Source organism: Populus alba, chromosome 17 (assembly GCF_005239225.2).
Source record: "Populus alba chromosome 17, ASM523922v2, whole genome shotgun sequence".
In the NCBI taxonomy this organism is placed as follows: Eukaryota; Viridiplantae; Streptophyta; class Magnoliopsida; order Malpighiales; family Salicaceae; genus Populus; species Populus alba.
Window position 1 is genome coordinate 6,640,393 of NC_133300.1, and position 18,867 is coordinate 6,659,259.

General features: G+C 32.3%; 2 protein-coding genes across 3 annotated transcripts; both read right to left on the reverse strand.

Annotated features, from left to right (window-relative positions):
• Positions 1-8,490: 8,490 nt before the first annotated feature.
• On the reverse strand, positions 8,491-11,330 carry LOC118031810 (uncharacterized). Its single transcript, XM_035036303.2, has 2 exons — positions 9,696-11,330; positions 8,491-9,073 (listed from the first exon to the last, which is right to left on the reverse strand). Exons 1-2 carry the CDS (start codon positions 10,770-10,772, stop codon positions 8,681-8,683), a joined length of 1,470 nt encoding a protein of 489 aa, XP_034892194.1. The 5' UTR covers positions 10,773-11,330; the 3' UTR covers positions 8,491-8,680.
• A 387-nt stretch (positions 11,331-11,717) lies between these two features.
• On the reverse strand, positions 11,718-15,810 carry LOC118031808 (serine/threonine-protein kinase PEPKR2). 2 transcript variants are annotated; one of them, XM_035036302.2, is made up of 5 exons: positions 15,652-15,810; positions 15,004-15,137; positions 13,988-14,903; positions 13,408-13,704; positions 11,718-12,471 (listed from the first exon to the last, which is right to left on the reverse strand). In XM_035036302.2, exons 3-5 carry the CDS (start codon positions 14,727-14,729, stop codon positions 12,107-12,109), a joined length of 1,404 nt encoding a protein of 467 aa, XP_034892193.1. In that variant the 5' UTR covers positions 14,730-14,903; positions 15,004-15,137; positions 15,652-15,810; the 3' UTR covers positions 11,718-12,106. The 2 variants fall into 2 exon arrangements, with proteins under 2 accessions (XP_034892193.1, XP_034892192.1); XM_035036301.2 differs by having other exon boundaries at positions 13,988-15,137.
• Between the last annotated feature and the right edge of the window lie 3,057 nt (positions 15,811-18,867).

Genomic DNA, 18,867 nt, shown 5'->3' on the forward strand with positions numbered 1-18,867 from the left:
CTTTTCTGTTAACTGAATTGATAAAGCCCATTACGTGGGTCTCTCATAACAGGAGTTGTCTCGCTAGTTTTTAAACTATTTGTTTTTGCTGTGATAAAATACTTTTAAAAAACAATTTCCGTGTTTTAAATTAGATTTTTTTAGATGTTTTTAGTTTTTTTTTTAATGTATTGATATTAAAAATAAATTTAAAAACTTATTTTTATGTATTTACAAATAAAAAGTACTTTAAAAAATGTATTGTTTTATTTAAGATATTTTTTAAAATTATATTTTTTTTTTACAATTTCATCTTTCTTCAATTTTTTTCTATTAGATTTAATCATCATTCTTTTGATTATTATTTTTTATTTTAACAAATTTTTTCAAGTAATATTGTTTTTCTCAATTTCATCACTTAATAGTAAGTTGGTTGGAATTGAGTTTCTTCAACGAGCCCGGGTCTAGAATTTCACGAGTTGCAAATCTAAGAGATTAACTCAGGTTTAGACGCTCGGGTTTGTTTGGTTTTTTTTTTTAACTCATGTCTGTTCAGTTTCATCTTTCAACATTTACTTAATCGAAAATTGCACTTCTTTATTTTTTTTATAGGATTTCTTTCTTTAAAAAAAATGATTTAATATACGAAGAAGAAGGTGAAATCTAAAATTAGAAATCAAACCAACACTTTTTTAAACTAAATCTAAAATGAGAGAGTAAAATCAGTTTAGCTTAGCACGAAAAACAATCTCATTTCGTGAGCGGACAAGAGAGAATGAAAGGCTAATTTTGAGGCAGCAAGAACTATATATTTGTGGGGGATGAACAATCACTTTTAATGATTTTGGCTCCTTCCCAACCCCATGAAAATACCTCAAATAGTAAAATTTAGATAAATATGAGTGTCTAGACATGAACATATTGGTCGTTACTTCAGGCATACAAAAGTTAAACTAAAAAAAAAAAAAAGGCGATCAATTTTCAATTTGCTGTGGCATAAATGGTAGGTCCATTATTTTATGTGTTTTTCCTGCAGTACTGCCAGCAAGAAATAACAAGCATGCCCCCCTATCCATTTATTAGACTGGCTAGCTGATAAGTTTTTTTTTTAATTTTTTTAATCGTGGATGTCTATGCTATTACGTGCATCCATTATTCTCTTAAGACCTTGAAGTTAATGATTATATAAAGTTCTAGTGACCCTGAAATTTGTGGCACTCAAACAGGTAGGGGTGAGCAAAAAAACGATTAAATCGAGAAAATCATAAAAAAAAAAATCGATTAAAAAAACCGACCGGTTTGGTTCAATTTTGATTTATAAGCCTAAAACCAAAAAAACCGAACTAAACCGAACCTTAATCGAAAAAACCAGAGTTAAACCAGAAAAAACCAAATCAAAACCAAGCCAAACCAGTTTTAACTGTTTTTTTTTCCAAAAAATTGAACAGAAATCAGTTGATTTATTTTTTTAAATAATTCGGTTTGGTTACCTTTTGTATATAAAAATCAAACTGGACGGAAAATAATCACCCTTATGAATGGGTGACTTCTGGGGAGCAACTCCGAAGGCTTAACCGGTGATGATGATGTCTCTTGGATGTAGTCTATATTAATATTTTTAGTAATGATGTAAAAGATATTTTTTAAAAAAATATATTAAAATAATTTTTTTTTTAGATTTTATTAGTATTAATACATAAAAAAAACATTAAAAAATATTTAAGAAATAACAATTTTATATTTTTTCAGACAAGATATAATTTTAAAAACAAGCTGAAAGACAATATGACTTCATATATTCTTCCTGTTTGATCCTGGCCCTACCTTCCACTATTTATTTTCTCCTTTTTCTACGTGACCTATTTGTGTCTTCTTTCTTCTTTTTTCCCCTAGTTTTACAGCAATTTTTTACTTTAGAGGAAACAAAGTTCCATCAGATAATACATTGTTTTCCTAATTTTAAAACTTAAACCTGATTAGACGAGTGTCCGCTCATTTAAAGAAATAGGTGTGAACTTGGGCTTTTTTTTAAGCTAGGCCCGTGGGCCTTTCCTTTCTAGGCCTAGACACACCTGACTATTTTTATAGTTAAATTATCATGAACAAAAAAAACACTAAGATTGATATTAAAAATTATAGTTTTGATTCTTTATATTTGGTATAATTTTGAAGTTTTTTTTATTTTCCTAGGGAAAAAATCTTCAATTATTTTCCATAAATAAACACAGCTTGTGATTTTTTTTATTAAAAAAAGAAAATTAAAAATGGAGATGAAGATGAAGATGAAGATGAAGATGTAAAATAATTTATGTTTCTAAATTTTTCATCAACGCAGGCATATATTAAGCTAGAACGAAAGTATTTACAACTAACATAAATAATTAGATTGCTTCACAACCAGTCAATGCTCTTTTTTTTTTTAATATTTATAATTCATCCATTTCTACAAAATTAAAAATAAAAAACAAAAAAAACACCACCAAAAAAATATTTCATGTGAAAAGTTTTCATCAGTAATTTCAAATAAAATAGTGAAAAAATAAAAAAAAATATTAATTTATTTTTCAGTTGTCCCTGCGTTTCCAAAAAAATTATTTTTTAACTAAAAATTATTTTTTATATATATTTTGGATTATTTTAATACGTTAATCTTAAAAATAATTTTTTTAAAAAAAAAAAAAATATTATTTTAATATATTTTGATAAAAAAAATATTTTAAAAAGTAACTACAATCACGCATTTTTCAAACAGACAAAACCCTAAATAAAAAAACCAAAAAAAAATTAATTCTGTTTATCTTGTGTTTGCTAGAAGACCTAGATTTATTTTGACGATGAAAAGAAAAATAAAAGATTGTTCTAGAGAGAGAGAGAGAGGAAGCGAGGAGATTTTTAGAGGGAGAAAAGAGATGCATAAATGGGTTCGGTTTATTTTTTAATATATATATATAAGGATAATTTATTTATTTTTTGTCGGATTTAAAAATTTATGCTAATCTAAAATAATATAATTTTTAAAAAATATATATTTAGTAAGTGAAAAATAAATTAAACTACACGTCGATCCTCAATTTGCGCGAGAGAATCAATTGACACCAACATAATAATTGGGCGATGGCCATGTGGGGATTCTCCCATCTTCTTCCGACAAATAGTCACGACAAGCTAGGAAAAAATTATAAAAAAAAATTAATTTAACTTGATATTTTTTAAAATAAGAATTATTTTAAAATATATTTTAAAAAACATACCTAAAAAACATATAAGCTTTCAAATCAACTACACAAATATAGTATATAAAAAAATAAATTATGTCCTCGCACCTCCAGTACAGTAAAGGAATATTATGAAAAATTATCAATAGTTTTTAAATAGTTAGGATTTTTTGAGTGATTTAAAATCTACTATAAATACATATCATATATTTTTATTTTTAACATAATGAAAATAATTTTTTTTTTTTGTTTCCATGAATGTAAACATATTAATTTTTGTAACATGATCAGGGAGGCCCAAACCAAACTTAGGTGTGACTTCTATCTTATCAATGGACTTATTTATTTGATCTAGATGGAAAATTCATGTGTTTTTGCTCAGGTAGTAGCTAGTTACTCCTTCCCCCAAAAAATTTCGGGTTACTTTATAATCCAGAAAAAAAAAAAGAGTGATTTGGAAGTATAATTGGTATTTTTGTAATCATTTTTAAGTGTTATTATGGGTACTATAATTATAATTTTTTTGCATATATGTTATTGAAATGATATTTGTCCAACTTGTTCATAGATCGACTCAGAAAGGGGTGTTACATCAGGTTAATTTATTGATAATTAAATCAATTCAAGTTGATTATTTCGGTAAGTTTTGGATCGAGTTTAACAAATTCCCTGAAATCAATTTAAAAAAATCGAGCGTTCCCAAATCAATATCTTATCTAATTTTATAAACTAATTTTATGGATGATAAATGGGAATTCCAACCTTTTATATGAAATGTGTCTCCCCGTTCATATATTTGTATCATTGGAGAGCTTGTCAATTTTTACTAATCTCGTTTAAAAGGTTAATAGCTTTATATTCAGATAATAATATAAATTATTTTCTAGAATCTTATCTAATAGTTTAAATTATTAGATTATGATAGTTTTTTGATATAGTTTCATAGCTTTAATAATCAAGTAGTCATGAGTTCGAATCTCACCATTCCTATTTATTTGATAAAAATTAATTAAGCACAAAGTAGTGTATGCATGTGTAAGTTTTAAGCCTAAATAACTTTCATTTAAGGGGATGTTTTAGGAAATAATATAATTTATATCCTAGGACCTTACCTAACAACTTAATTTATTGGGTTAAGATGGTTTTTTGGCACACCTTTTGAGTGTGTATATATGACATTGATTTTATTTACGTATGTGTGTGTATTTAATTTTAATAAAAAAAATTATTTTTTAATATTTATCAAATATTTAATTAATGAATAAATATAAAGTTTTTGAAATAAATATTTTTCTTTTAAAAAAAAACCACTAGTATTTATCCTGTTAAGTTTTGAATAAAGTTTAGCAAAACCATAAAAAATCCATTCAAATCAACCGAGCTCCACCAAATTAATATCTTATTCAATTCAATTAAAAACTCTATTTAAATCAAGCTTCGGGTTGTATATTTTTGAAGCTGATTGATCGAGTCTGGCTTGAAATACAGGGCATGCAGCTAGGGTTTGAAGGGTGGTGGTGAGAAATGAGCCACGTTACCATCCAATTCCATTCCCCCCCACATCACATGCATGTCCCCATCAGTTGTTGGGGTTCGGCGAGACATGATCCATATATATATATATATATATATACATATATACATACATACACACACATACATAAACTAGCAAAGGCTACACAGCGATGTGGTCTCCTCCATTTCTTTCCCTTTTTTTCTTGATACACAAAGAAAACAAGCACTCCAATAATGAATTCCATTTTCTCAGGGTGTTGTTTAAGTCCCAGTAGCACAATACTTTTGTGGAACGTTTTGCGGTTTTGGACAGCAAATTTTTTTATATATTATTATTAATATGGATATTCGGATCAGCTTGTGTGTATTTTGATTAATTTCACGAGTCTTGAAGTTAACAATCATATGAGCTTCTAGTGACTATCATATTAACAACTACAAAACTCAAAATTTAAAATCATAGAAAAAATAAATTTTTTAATCTTAAACTTTTATCATTTTATAATTAATTTCATTTTGAGTGTGTTGTTTACTTTAACTAAGTCCCATTTGCACAATACTTTTGTGGAATGTTTTGCGGTTATGGGCAGCAAAGTTTATTTATTTATTATTATTAATATAAATATTCAGGCTAACTTGTATATATATTTTTTGATTAATTTTACAAGCCTAGAAATTAATAATTATATAAGTTTTTAGTTATTATTATATTAATAATTACAAAACTTAAACTTCAAAATACAGGAAAAAAAAAACCCATTTTATAATTAATTCCATTTTTGAGTGTGTTGTTTACTTTTAAGTACAACTTGCACAATACTTTTGTGGAACGTTTTGCAATTTTGGGCGGCAAAGCTTTTGTTTCATAAAGTGGTGTTCGATGAGGAGACAAGATTGAAAGACGACGTGACTATATTTCCCTGCCAAAGGATGGCTAGCCATCTTCCACATGCCGTCCACGTATTAGCATTATCCAGAAGTATATAGAGGAGATTGGTGTTTTACTGTTTATCAATACGTAAATCATTATAATGGACTAGAGGAATGTAATTATGTTATTATAGTCGCTAAAGAAAATTATTAAGTATATAATTGAGAATGAGATTATCATTTTCATCAAATATATCTGGTATTGAAATGATAGTCTAGGATGGAATGATCCATTTGAGTTTTTTAGACCGAGTATATATTTTGATTAGCTCTTTGAGATATAAAATTTTAACATTTAGAATAAAGATTTTTTTGTCTTTTTAAGAAAAATAAATAGTGAAGATACACTTATACTCTAGAGGAAGGAAAAATATATGTCTGTGTTGAGGGGCTTCACCGTCTTTTTATTTTTTAAAATAGTTCAAATACGAATTTAACCTTGAGAATTTCAACAAAAACAAAGATATGTATAAGGGTGTTTTCATCGTTTTTATATGGTTGTCCCATCCAAATGCCTTAGGTTAGTAGCAAGCATCGAGGCATGACAAGGCTTACAGCCCCTAGACACCAGGGCATGATATGATTGTTAGACCCTAGGTGGTGGGGAATGGTATGACAGCAAGACACTTGGCACTAGAATTAAGCATGATTGTTAAACTTTAGGCACTCGAGTTTAGCAAAGCAATCAAATTCTAATCTCTCAGGTCAGACATGATTGCCAGACCCCGACACCTTGGATCTGAAAAGGTTGTCAGATCCAGGTGCCATAGGTATGACAGGGGTGCCAGACCCATGTTAATTGGGTTTGGCAAGGAATGTTATACCCAAAAAATTTAGGTTTGGCACCAATAAACCCAAATAACTTGGGTCTGAAAGGTGATATTATACCCAAGAAACTTGGGTGTGACAGGACCAAACTTTAGGAGTTAAAATCTGGTTAGAATATCAAACCCAAGTTACTTGAGTTTGGAAGAGGATGCATACCCTAGGAACGTGAATCTTATTATTATTATGATTATTATTATTATTAAATTTGAAAAAAAAAATATTATTACTATTAAAGAAAAGCCATAAATTTGATTTGAAAGGTAAAATTAAAAATTATAAGAACTTATCCTAGATATGTTTAATAATAATAATATTATTATTATTATTTTCATTATTATTAATATAATTATTAATAAATTTGAAAAAAAAATATTATTACTATTGAGAAAAACCATAAATTTAATTGAAGGGTAAAATTAAAAATTATTAATATTATTGTTGTTCTTTTTATTGTTGTTAATATTATTTATATAATTATTAATAATTAAAAAAATATTATTATTATTTTAAAAAAATAATAATAATAAGATCACACTTGGATTTGGCAAGATGGTCACACCCTAGGAACTAGGGTCTGGCAGGGTTGCATACACCCAAGTTACTTGGGTCTGGAATAGGGGATGTCATATACCAGGAAACATGAATTTTATTATTATTGTTGTTATTATTTTCATTATTGTTAATATTATTTATATAATTATTAATATATATTTTTTTAAAAATATATTATTACTGTTGTAAGAAAATAGTAAAAAGATCATGTCATTTGAATTTGACACAACCATAACCTATGAAATTATTGGGAACGACCCAAGTAACTTGGGCTTGACATTTTCTGCTAAGCTCAAGTTTCTTGGATCTGACATGAGATTATTCAAACCCAAAAAATTTAAAATATTTTTTATATTTTTAATAATTATTTTCAAAAAAATTTATATTAACCCGTTATGAAACACCAACATTATACTACTATAAAATTACCATGTTGAGTGGTCCAGTTGAAGCACCAAAAGCTACCCGGCTGCATAGATTTTTCAAATATGGAAAGCCCAACCAGATATATATTTTGCCCACTGTATTTTAGAGCTGCGTCCATTCTTGGATTGAATGGTTTCATTGTGAACTATTCTGGAGACATGGCCGAACGAAAACCATGCCGTTTTCCCTCAAGGAAAAGAGTGGAGGGCTGATCTGTGGCTTTGTAGCGCCCTTCAATTGGTGTCGATGTGGAGGCACTGTAGCGGGAAAAGAAAAGAGTGGAGGGCTGATCTGTCGCAAGCCTAGGGCTGCGATCCGCCGTTGTTGTAGCGGTTCTGTGTACGGAGGAGGTAAAGTTGTTTCAGTTCCAGCTTATGGTTCATAGATAAGATTGGTATTTGTGGTGGTTTTGCACGCAATGAAACAGTAGATAGACATGGCTAATGAGTTTCGAAATGGAAAAGGAGAGACATTTTGCATTAAGGATATGGGACATCTTTATTGAGATGGAAAGAGAGATTTTGCATTAAGGATATTGGCTAATGGGATTTAGAAATTAAAATGTAATTTATATATGGAATTATAATTCTAGATTTTAAAAAATCAAGCAGGGAGTTGATTGAATAAACTTTTACATTATCTTGAAATAATATATATGATATTATTAATGGAGCAAATTGATATTTTATTATTTATAAGATTTTCAGGTTTTTCTATAAATAAAATATCATATCTTTATTTTTTTGTATTATTGAACAAAAAAGAAAAACTATATAAGTTATAAAACACTTAAAAAACATGAAAGAAAAGAGTTGGCACTCAAAAGCATAATAATTATTTTCTTTTTAAAAGAGTTTAGGAAATTTTTTATTAGTAAAAAATATTTGATCTTAAGGTAATATTCGTATAAATTCTAAACAACTTTAGATCTTTTTATATAATGGGATCCATGAAATTTCTAAAATAATTTTAAATTTATTATTTTTTATATATATTGTGTTTTGACCAGGATTCTAGAGAAGAGGTCACAATATTAATTCAATATTAATGAATTAAGGGAATGTATGTGAAAATAGTGGGGAAATTAAAAACTCAAAGCTTAGTACAAATTAATTCTAAGGTAGAACTTGCTACACCAGCTGCTTTGATATTGTTGTCCCATGAAAAAGTATACATTAATTGAAAAGGAAAAAGATGAAACCAAGAAATTGCCTTGGAGGGGAACAGGTTACCAGCTAGCCACAAGCACAAGCAGAAGTTGAAGCAATGGTTTTACTTGCTGCCTCCTCCAACTTCCTTATTTTGACTTCATCAAGAACATCTCTAGCCCACTCGGAAAAGTAAGTTTCATTGAATCCAATCTTGCCGCTCTTGTAAATTGACATGCACCGGCGGTCATCTTCGGCGTAGGGGCATTCATCGCCGTTAGGGTCCCGCCATGCGCCTTGGTGTCGCATCCCGGACCAGCTAGCAATCCAATGATAAACATATTGGCCTACGCCGGCAAGTTTTAACCATCCCTTGGGGAAGAACTCCATGACACTGCTGTTTTTGTCCATGAGAAACATGTTGGTTAATTGAGCACCATGAGGAGATACCAGAATATCTGTCAAGCTCATCATCTTCACCTGAAAATAATCACCGATTGCATTGGATTCATTATATGCCAGTAATTTAATTAAAGTATATTTGGTTAGCAATGAAACTGAACCAAGTATTTCATGAGAGAAGGTAAGATAGAATCCTAGCCAATATAAATGAACTTTTTTTTACATTTCAAAAACATTTTTAAAGAAATTTGTAATTTTTTTATTTGGTGTTATCGTATTGTTTTGACCTGTTGATGTAAGAAATAATTATTTTAATATTTTTTCAAAGTAAAAAACATTTTGAAAATAAAAACATGATCTCTAATTATCTATCAAAATGCTACCTTAATAACCAATAATCTACTTAGAGGTGACTTGGTTGAACAAAGAAGGTTGAATAAGTGCTAGCATGACCTCCACTATCTCTCAAAGAAAACAATGCACGCATGATCATCAGCCACTTTATGAGCACAAATGTGTCTATGCAAACATCTTCAAATCAATAGTCCTGAGTGCTCTGCTAAAACCCTTTTCCCCTTGAGGTTGTCAATGGCATTCTCTTAAGTGGGATTAGCACATATCCCACTAACTAATTAATCTACTTAATGTGTTTTAGGCTATGAAAGAGAGGAAATAAATAAACATATAGAATCTCACTAACCTGCTCACAAAATGTTAGATTGTTGGAGTATGCCACCATCAACCTGCATCCATCTACCTTCGCGCACTCCTTTTCGAAGATTCCAATCACTGCGGACTCATTCGTGAATGATCTTGGACCTGTCCTCATGAACAAGGTCATCCCAATCACCGGCAAACCTTGCTTGTTTACTTCAGGAATACGGCCCTCTGAGCTTACATTACAATACATCCTAGCTTTGCATCTCATCAAATCGTAAGTCTCAGTCCTCCGGTCCCTTGACATGCCTCCTTCATTGTGCCTCATCACCACAGCCTTTTCAAAGCAAAGTGGTTGGCCATCGTCAACCCCTTCAAAGGTTTCAGTGTATGGGGCTCCACCGAATGTAGCCTCTGTTAGGGTCCTTAGCCATGGACCCATTTCGAACCTTAGCTCACCCCAGTGGTACAGAATCCATCTACTAGGCGATTCACACCCATTTCTTATATGCCAGGCAACAAATGGTACCATAGCTGATAACCCATGCCAGATGTTGTCGTAGTTGTAATGGTTATACGATACAAAAGTTAGGCCTTTCAGAATTGTGGCATTGAAAGGCAAGGCTTCTGGCCATGCAAGTGCATAGGAGTTCCAAGAACCATCATGTGTCTCCTTTCCTTTCAAGCAAAGTAGCCTACGTTTTGATGATGCTGAAGGAAACTGCTGATATTGCACCTCACCCTCTTCATGAGTATCGTACATGGAGCTCATGAACCACGTGTGACCTTGAAGAGCTTTATCCGCATAACGTAAATCCTTGAGTGGGAGAAATGTAACCGACTGCCGGAGTTTTTCGGCCTTGGATTCATGTTCTTGAGTGCAATTGGTGACTCTTTCCCATTGGTGCACGAAAGACCATGGAGGTGAAGATGTCGTCCCGGCATGGAGGGACTGGATGTGGTAGAGGGTGAAGAGAGAAACACAAAGGGCTAGAAGGAAGATAGAGAGCTTAGGGGAGTATAAACAAAAGACTGACATGGTCCTGCGTTTTTTAGGAAATGAAGGTTTTTTGAGAGTGGGATTTGCGTGTCTGCCTAGTTCTACAGTTGATTTAGCCATGAATGTAATGGGACTCTCTCTCTCTCTCTATCTCGAAAGTGAGAAATCGTGACAAGGAGATTAGATCATCAGATCCCCGCCATATCATGCATAAATTCTCTAGCATAAAAACTATAGAGTTGAGGCGGCAAGAAGCCTCCCAATTGCAGGTTAAAAAGGAATCGAATGGAAACAAGATAATCAAAAGAAGAAAACAAAACAAAAGATTAAAAAAGGGACAGGATAGACTCAAACATGTGAATGCAAGTCTGTAACTTGCGTAGCTTTATAAAAATTGAAGTAACTTGCATAACTTGCATTTGCAGTTTCTGCACGTATCCTAAACTAGCCCCAACTTATAAGAATGAAGAAGGGTACTGTCCATGGTAAATTTAACATTTTCGTTCAATTGTTCATCTGTTTGTGTTGAAACATATGGTATTTGACTTGAAAATCTAATTTCATGGATAATTATCAACCATGCAATATTTTACTGTTTTCTTGACTTCTAAAAGCAGATTTTGCCAGTACAAAAGTCCACACAGTTGTGAATTATGATCGCTCACTTACTTTATTCATTGGTTATTTCGGGTTTTTTTTTTTTTTTGTTAAGAAAACAACATATGTAAAGTGCTCTATTTTTGGCAACCCAGTTATAATAAAGAAGTTTCAGCCCCTTGGTAACTTGAAAGCCAAGGAAGAAGAAATACAAGCAATTGACAGGGTGAGAGAGCAAGATATGCCGAATGAGAAGATCCAAAGGCACTAACAAAAACTGAAACCTGAAGTTACTTCTAATGATTTCCGTGTTTAATGTTCTTTCAAGTTGATACAATAATGCTTTGGGACCCCCCACCCACCACTTTTTGGAGTCTACTCAAAATCAACTACTAGATCCCAAGAATTCCACCCAAAAAAGTACATGTAGTTAAAGAACCAAAATCAATTCAGACAAAGACATAGTAGTTCTGCAACTCGAAATCGCACACAGCTTTTATGTTAGGCTTTATTTGTTGAAAAAATTAACATTGAACAGCTTCAGGTAAGCATAACAAGTAGTAAGAAATGCTATTTACAGAGGAAGCTTAGAAGCCACATTTTCCTAGCATTCCAGGTCAGACTAGATACGGAGAGGTGTCAAAACAGGAGCTCGTCGATAAAATACCACTTTCTTACAGATAAAGGAAAAAAAACGAGTTACCACTTCCTTTCACCTGAAAGGTCGTTTTATTGTTGTGGTCTTTAGTTCCTTCTCTAAGTTGCAAGAAATCTCCAGCCACAGTTGTCTTCGAATTCCAGTTACAACTAACAATGGCAATGCCTGGCAGCTGAGTCAGCATTTTTACACTGGAGGGTCAAAATGCTGTACAGAGGTTGTTAATCTTAATGTTAGAGGAACACTCTTGCCGGATAGGGCTTGTAGGCCAACACAACCTGCTTCTCTTTGGCTCAGATATCCTCACTCGTGATATTGCCGCTGTGAGAGCATCAATCAATCCACAGTCATGCTCTTCCAACCTTGACTTTGAACAGTCAGATGATAAAAGTGGGCTACAGTCATCACTGAGAAAGCCATTGGCTGTTATCTTGGATCGATCCGACTCCAATTCAGTTGCGAGAGTTAGTTGTTGAGAAGTCAGTGTTACATGGTCTTGAAACTTTGATTTTGGGGTAAGTTCCTTTTGTGTTGGTTCTGTATAGAACACGATCCATGGATGTCCTGCAAAATCATGCATTCAATCATACACACTCGTACTGTAATAAAATTACACATGGAGATAGAGCACTTGGATTTCATTCAGTCTTGAAAGAAATAAAAGCTGAAGGAGCATCAAATAGTTGGATGTTAGCAAATTAATGACATGTGAATTGCTCCATTTGGAAGTTGAATTAAGATTTATGAAATACAGCACAGGTCCAAATCAAACTAGTAGCGAGGCAGTTGTTCTTTACATATGTCCACATTATAATATTGTGTACGCACATATTCAGACATCGTCATATTGCATGACTATCAAAATAAATGAATGCCTGGAAATATCATCAGAAACATGTCACCATCCAGGTTGAACTCAGACTTGCAGGCATTGATGCAACTGGACAAGATAATTGAGGAAATTTGACTAATTCCACTGAGGTCCTAAAAATTGGTCATGTACTGAAGGGGGGAAAAAACAAAAACTAACATTTTCTTGTCTAAATAGCAGCAAAAGGGGCTTCAAACCCATAACATGGCCTGATGGTTCTCCTCTTCTGATAAACCCCATATCTTATATAACAATACAGTGCACACAATTTATTTTTACTCTTGGCTTTTGGTTCCACCTCAGCTGGTAAATCAGCTTAACTTAATGCTCTCTTAACTTTGATGATCTGATTCTTAGTTTTATCCTCTTAAGCACTAAAACTAGATTGGCCTGTAAAAGATTGAGAATTCAAACAGAGAAAAACAAAAAAAACAGGGAGCATTTACTGGAACATGGTAAATGGTGAGATGCAGCTAGGCTATCTTCAAGGGAATTTGATTCAAAAAAGTGAATATTCTTTCAGCTGATAATGTTCCTTGAATCAAGTGTCATTCTGATAATTGAAGTTAGAGAGACAGGCCTAGAACCATTTCTTTAATCAAGTTTGCTAGAGTGGCGAAGACGCTTACCAAGTATTTCATCAGCAGTTAGTCTTGCTGAAACATCCCTCGTCAACATATGAGCAATCAAATCCCGTGCAGGTTGAGATACTGATTCCCATAATTCACTTTTGAAGTCAAGGTTGACCTTCTTAATGGCCTCAAATACAGCTTCCAACGAATCACCTTGAAATGGAAGCACACCAACCAACAGAGCATGAAGCAGGACACCAGCACTCCAGATATCAACCTTTTCAGAATAATCACCAGCTAAAACTTCTGGGGCAACATAAGCAGGACTTCCAACTGCACCTCTGAGGCTCTGACCTGCAGGAAAGAAACACAAGTTTACTTATCAAAGCACACAACACATAATCAAGTCTGCAGAGAAACATAAAAGCGGAAATGACACCAGTATTGAAGAAGTGAAGAATGCGGAAGATATTGGAAAACCTTTGTACATACAGTAAACAGTAAAAATAAAAGGAATTTGAGAAATTAAAAAAAAGATCTGAAAGGTATAGAATACATACACTCGTATATCCGGGTATGTGTGAATGTGCTTGGATGTAGCGAAATACAACAGAAATATTAACAAAATCATTATTACCATTTGACATCCTCACAGCTAGACCAAAGTCAGCTAGCTTCATCTGCCCAGAGGTTGCAAGGAGGATATTTTCTGGCTTTATGTCCCGATGAACAACGCCCATGTCATGGCAATATTTGATAACTGAAACAACTTCCTTGAGTATATTAGCAGCTCTGTGCTCTGGATACTGCCTTTCCTTAGCCATCTTGTCCAGCAACCGTCCCTCGGGGCAGAGCTCCATCACAAGATAAAAAGATTCTATATCCTCATACACTGCCTTCAATGTCACAACACCAGGATGACCTGAGAGGTGCTGCATAATTTCCACTTCCCGATGCACAAGTTCTTCTCCCTTGCGCAGCATTTTGCACGCAAACACTTCTCCAGTCACTTTACTTCTACACAGAACCACTGACCCAAACTTTCCTCGCCCAATATATGCACCCAAGTCATACTCTTCCTCAATTTTTTTCTTCCTGCCCAATTGAGTCGCTGCATCAATACAGCCAATTTTCCTCTTAAGACCCCTACAAGATGGATCTGCAGAGACACTCCTACAGGGTGGAACAGTGAAAACACCTTTAACTACACTTCTACTAGAACCTACAACTTCTTTATCCTCACCTTCCTTGCACTTCTTCCTCTGCCTTGAATAATCTCCCAATGAAAAGTGCGACAAAATAACTGTTAATGGAGGGAGGGACTTGCCAGATGAAGGCAAAATTTCTAGGCCCTTTCTCTTCCTCCTTAAGGATTCCATCAAGCGTTATCAAGCAATTCCAAAACACTCCAAAACCATATGCAACCCAGAAGATTGCTGCATCCTTAAACTAATAAAACTGCTCCAACAGTTTAAAAAGGCAACCTAAAACTCTCTTCAAGTGAAATCAAAGCAATAAGAACTCTATCACAAGACTGGATCTTTGCATACATTCTGCATTTACAGCAAATGGGCATCAATCAAAACACTCTTTTACTCTGCTTAATACTAAAAAAATCTCAACCATGGTTCAAAAATCATTTCAAAACCACACCAATTTTTTTTTAAGTATTAAACAAGGAAGTTTGGACATTTGAACACCAGATGCCTCTTGTTCTTCTTCCAATCCATATTCGTCATAGATTCACAGACTTCAGACATTGATTGACTTTGATTCATAACCAAAATCTGCAAACATTAAAATCATCCCATCATGAGAATGAGAAAGTTAAGCAAAACATAAAGGGCCAATACTTGCTCAAGCAGTTTCACATAAAGGAATATACCGACAGATCCCATAATCAAATATGAACTTTTACTTCTTTAGTACCTAACAGAACTACACTCTCCACTTCAACAAACCAAACACAAGTCACTAACACCACAACCAACATAAGAAAGATTAAACAAAACTAAAAGCAAAGCAGACAAAACCCATCTTGTTTGCTTGAGTGTTATTAAACCCATCTTCTTTAGTATACTGGCGAAAAAGGAACTAAAAATGAAAAAAACAAATAAAAGTTCACATGAAGCTAAGATATAAGCGGGTTTCGTCTAGTTAATGCCATTCATTCTCTCAAGCCCAAAAAAAGAAAAAGAAAATAAAAGGAACCCACTTTCCTTGTGTTCTTATTTTCCCAAGAAACAAACAGAAACTGGACAAAGAGAAATGCCATGGGAGGATGTGAAAGTAACACCGTACCTTCATAGAGCAGAAAATGAGAAAAAAATTGGAACTTTATGGTTTTTAAGGAGGATTGAAGGAAAGGGAAAGTTTCATTCTATTAGTAAACTATTTTGTTGATTATAAATGATAATTGGGGAAAAAATTAGAGTGCCAGGCTATAAACCTTTATCAATGCCTTCATGATTTTAGTGATGGCATGTTGCAAAAATTACTTATATGGTCCAGATACTTTCTATAATCATATGCCGAATAACACACAAGTATTTCCTAAATTGTGTAATTATTATATTACCCCCAATTGAAAAAGAAAAAAAATAATGTGGAGAAGACCGCAATCATTTATGGCAATGGTCAATCCCAATCCGATCATTACATCAGTCAAAACTACTATTAAACAAAACAAAAGAGTTTACAACGACAAAGAATTTAGAGACATTATTATATTATATTATTATACTCTATAGTCCATGCCAAAAAATATCAGCCTTTGAACATGGTTTTGCACAATAAAAAGGTGTTTTTTTTTTAATATGGTTGTTCGGATCAGGTTATATATATTTTGACTAACATGAATCCTAAAATTAACGATCATATAAATCTTTAGTGGTCCTAAAATTTATGGATTTTGAACTGGTAACTTCTAAGAAGTAAACTTAATTACTGCCAGTTGAGTTACACTTTTTTTTTAGGATTATAAAAAAAATAGTTTTACTAAGCAAAATAGTATGTTTGGAATCCAAAGAAATGATACTTTTTTTCGTAAGATATTTTAGTCATTACATAAAATTGAGGGGTTGGATATTATTTTTGTATTTTCTTTGCCCATTATAATTATTTAATTGCTATTGAAAGATATATATATATATATATATATATATATATAAGCACAAAGCACTTGGATCAAGGGTTTTTTAAGTCTTTAACTTGATTTTTAAACATCAAGTTACTTCGTTGCCTTTAGAAATTAAAAACAATTATCTTTGATATAGAGGCTTTTTTGTCATTTAAATGTGGTTATTTGGTAGTTATTGGATGTCATGGGACAATAAGATAATTTGATAAATAAAAAATAATGTTTTTTAAAAAAGAATTAGGTGAACAGTGTCGATCATCTTTGGACGAAGTATACGGCGCCATCCGGTGGCCAAAACCATGATTCTAGGGCGGCTTTCAAAGCATCTCAGTATCCCCTTCACGGATTAGCGACGCGTGTAGCACTATGGCAACCAATGTGGCATGTGTGGCCCCCCTTGCTATGCCATCCAATTGGCCAAAACCATGATTCTAGAGCGGCTTCCAAAGCATCTTAGTATCCCCTTCACGGATTAGCAACGCGTGCAACACGATGACAACCAATGTGGCGCTTGTGGCTTTTCTTCCCCTCTCTCCTACTCGATTTTCTTGCTGGAATTAGAGGAAAAAAATCAAATTAACCCCTAAAGTTTATTATAATTAAGATTTCATCACAGTTTTCTGTATTGCAATTTTTAATTTTAGAACACTTTATGAAATTAAGGGGTTTTTTCAATTTCATCCATGTTCTCTTTGTTGCAATTTTTTCTAGAATTATTTATTAAATTAAGAATTGTTTTCAATTTTATCCTCCAATAATTATTTTTTTAGGTGTTGACGGATTGCGGGTTTGAGAGTTTAACTTGGATTTACAATGTTTACTCATGCTTACTTGGTTTTTTTTCTCTTTTTTTAAGCTTTTGTTTTTCATATTCCATCCTCTAACATTCTTTTTTACTCTCTTTTTATAGGATTTATCTTTTTTTTTTTTAAAATAACAAGGGCTACCTCGAGGTTTTTTTTTCCAGACTTTGTTAAATTTTGCTTCTATAAAAGGAATTTTATTTTTTAATTAAATTAAATTTATTGATTTCATCCCGTGGATTTCAGTTTGAGGCAATACCTGAAGGAACTTTTTTTAATTAATGTCTTTTGAAAATTGGTATTCTTTGTTTTTTGTTTTTCCTTTTCTTTCTATAAGAGTTATATTGATATCATATTTAGGTCATGGATTCAACTGGTTTGCTAGGTTTGACTAGAGCTTTTAGTTTTAGTTTTTTTTTTTTTTTTTTATCTCGAGTCAATGACCAAAATCTTAGATTTTTTTTAAAAAAGCATAAATTTGCATTGTCTTGATATCTTTTCTATGATAAAAAATAAAATAAAAATGATAGGCATGCGACTTCACGTAAGCCACCTATCTAGTACAATATACTTAAATAGATCATCCTTTTTATTTATTGTTCACCCTCTCGCAAAAAATTATGGAATGGAGAAGTTTTTTTTTTATATATATAATTTTTACTTGGATCCTTAAACTTTTATTTTGCATGATTTGACCTTTTTTTAGCCTAAATTAGCCTCCAAATGCATATTTTTTAGGAGGAAGGGTTGAAATGAAAGATAGGGAATTGAAATGAAAATCTCGGGTAACAAAGGGGTGATTTTAAAATTTTATTAAAACATATATTTTAGTCCCTCATCTTTTTTATATATTAGGTGACCAGTCCCTTGAATTTCAAGAAAATATATTTTGGTATCTTATTTTATTTTTTGATTTTTTTTCAATTCTTTTTTGGTGGGAAGAGAGAGAGGAAATCGCCAGATTCTGGTTTAGAGATAAAAAGTGGTCATTGGAGTAGATTTTAACCACCAAAATAATTGATTTTATGTCAAAGGTTCCCTATGATGAAGAGGGTTACGATTAGGTTTTATATCTTTAAAACACCCAAAACAATAGACCTGGGCTCATGAATAGTTTTTATTTCTAGTGGATTTTGGGGTGGTTTTTTAGGTTTTGGTGACTATGGATTGGTTTAACAAGATTTGTAAGGTGTTTTCTAAAGATTTTGAGTCAAAATGGATTAAAATATGTTTTTTGGCTAAAAAATTAAGGATCCTATTTTTCCAGTCATCATAGTGACTGAGTTCTGGGTTGCCCATAAGACTTGTCGCCTGTTGATGCAGGTGACGCATTATTTTTTTTTAAATGCCCTATTAAACTTAAAAAAATAAAACTCACGCGTGGGTAGTTGCTTTATTAGGCCAAGCGTTAGGCATGGCTTACCACGCCGGGTAGCGCCTAAACTAGGTTTATTTTTAAAATTTTAATTTTTTTTAAAAAATAAGCATTATTTGAATGTATTTTTTCAAATAAATTTTGGTTTTATATTTTAATTAGATGATGATTATTTTTAAATGATATTTGGTATGTTTAAT

Coding starts and splice junctions, on each gene's coding strand:
- LOC118031810 (XM_035036303.2), bottom strand. CDS start 10,772: ATGGCTAAATCAACTGTAGAACTAGGCAGACACGCAAATCCCACTCTC. Junction 9,074..9,695: donor ATCTAACATTTTGTGAGCAG/GTTAGTGAGATT, acceptor GATTATTTTCAG/GTGAAGATGATGAGCTTGAC.
- LOC118031808 (XM_035036302.2), bottom strand. CDS start 14,729: ATGGAATCCTTAAGGAGGAAGAGAAAGGGCCTAGAAATTTTGCCTTCA. Junction 13,705..13,987: donor AGCTGTGAGGATGTCAAATG/GTAATAATGATT, acceptor TCTTTCCTGCAG/GTCAGAGCCTCAGAGGTGCA. Junction 12,472..13,407: donor AACTGCTGATGAAATACTTG/GTAAGCGTCTTC, acceptor ATGATTTTGCAG/GACATCCATGGATCGTGTTC.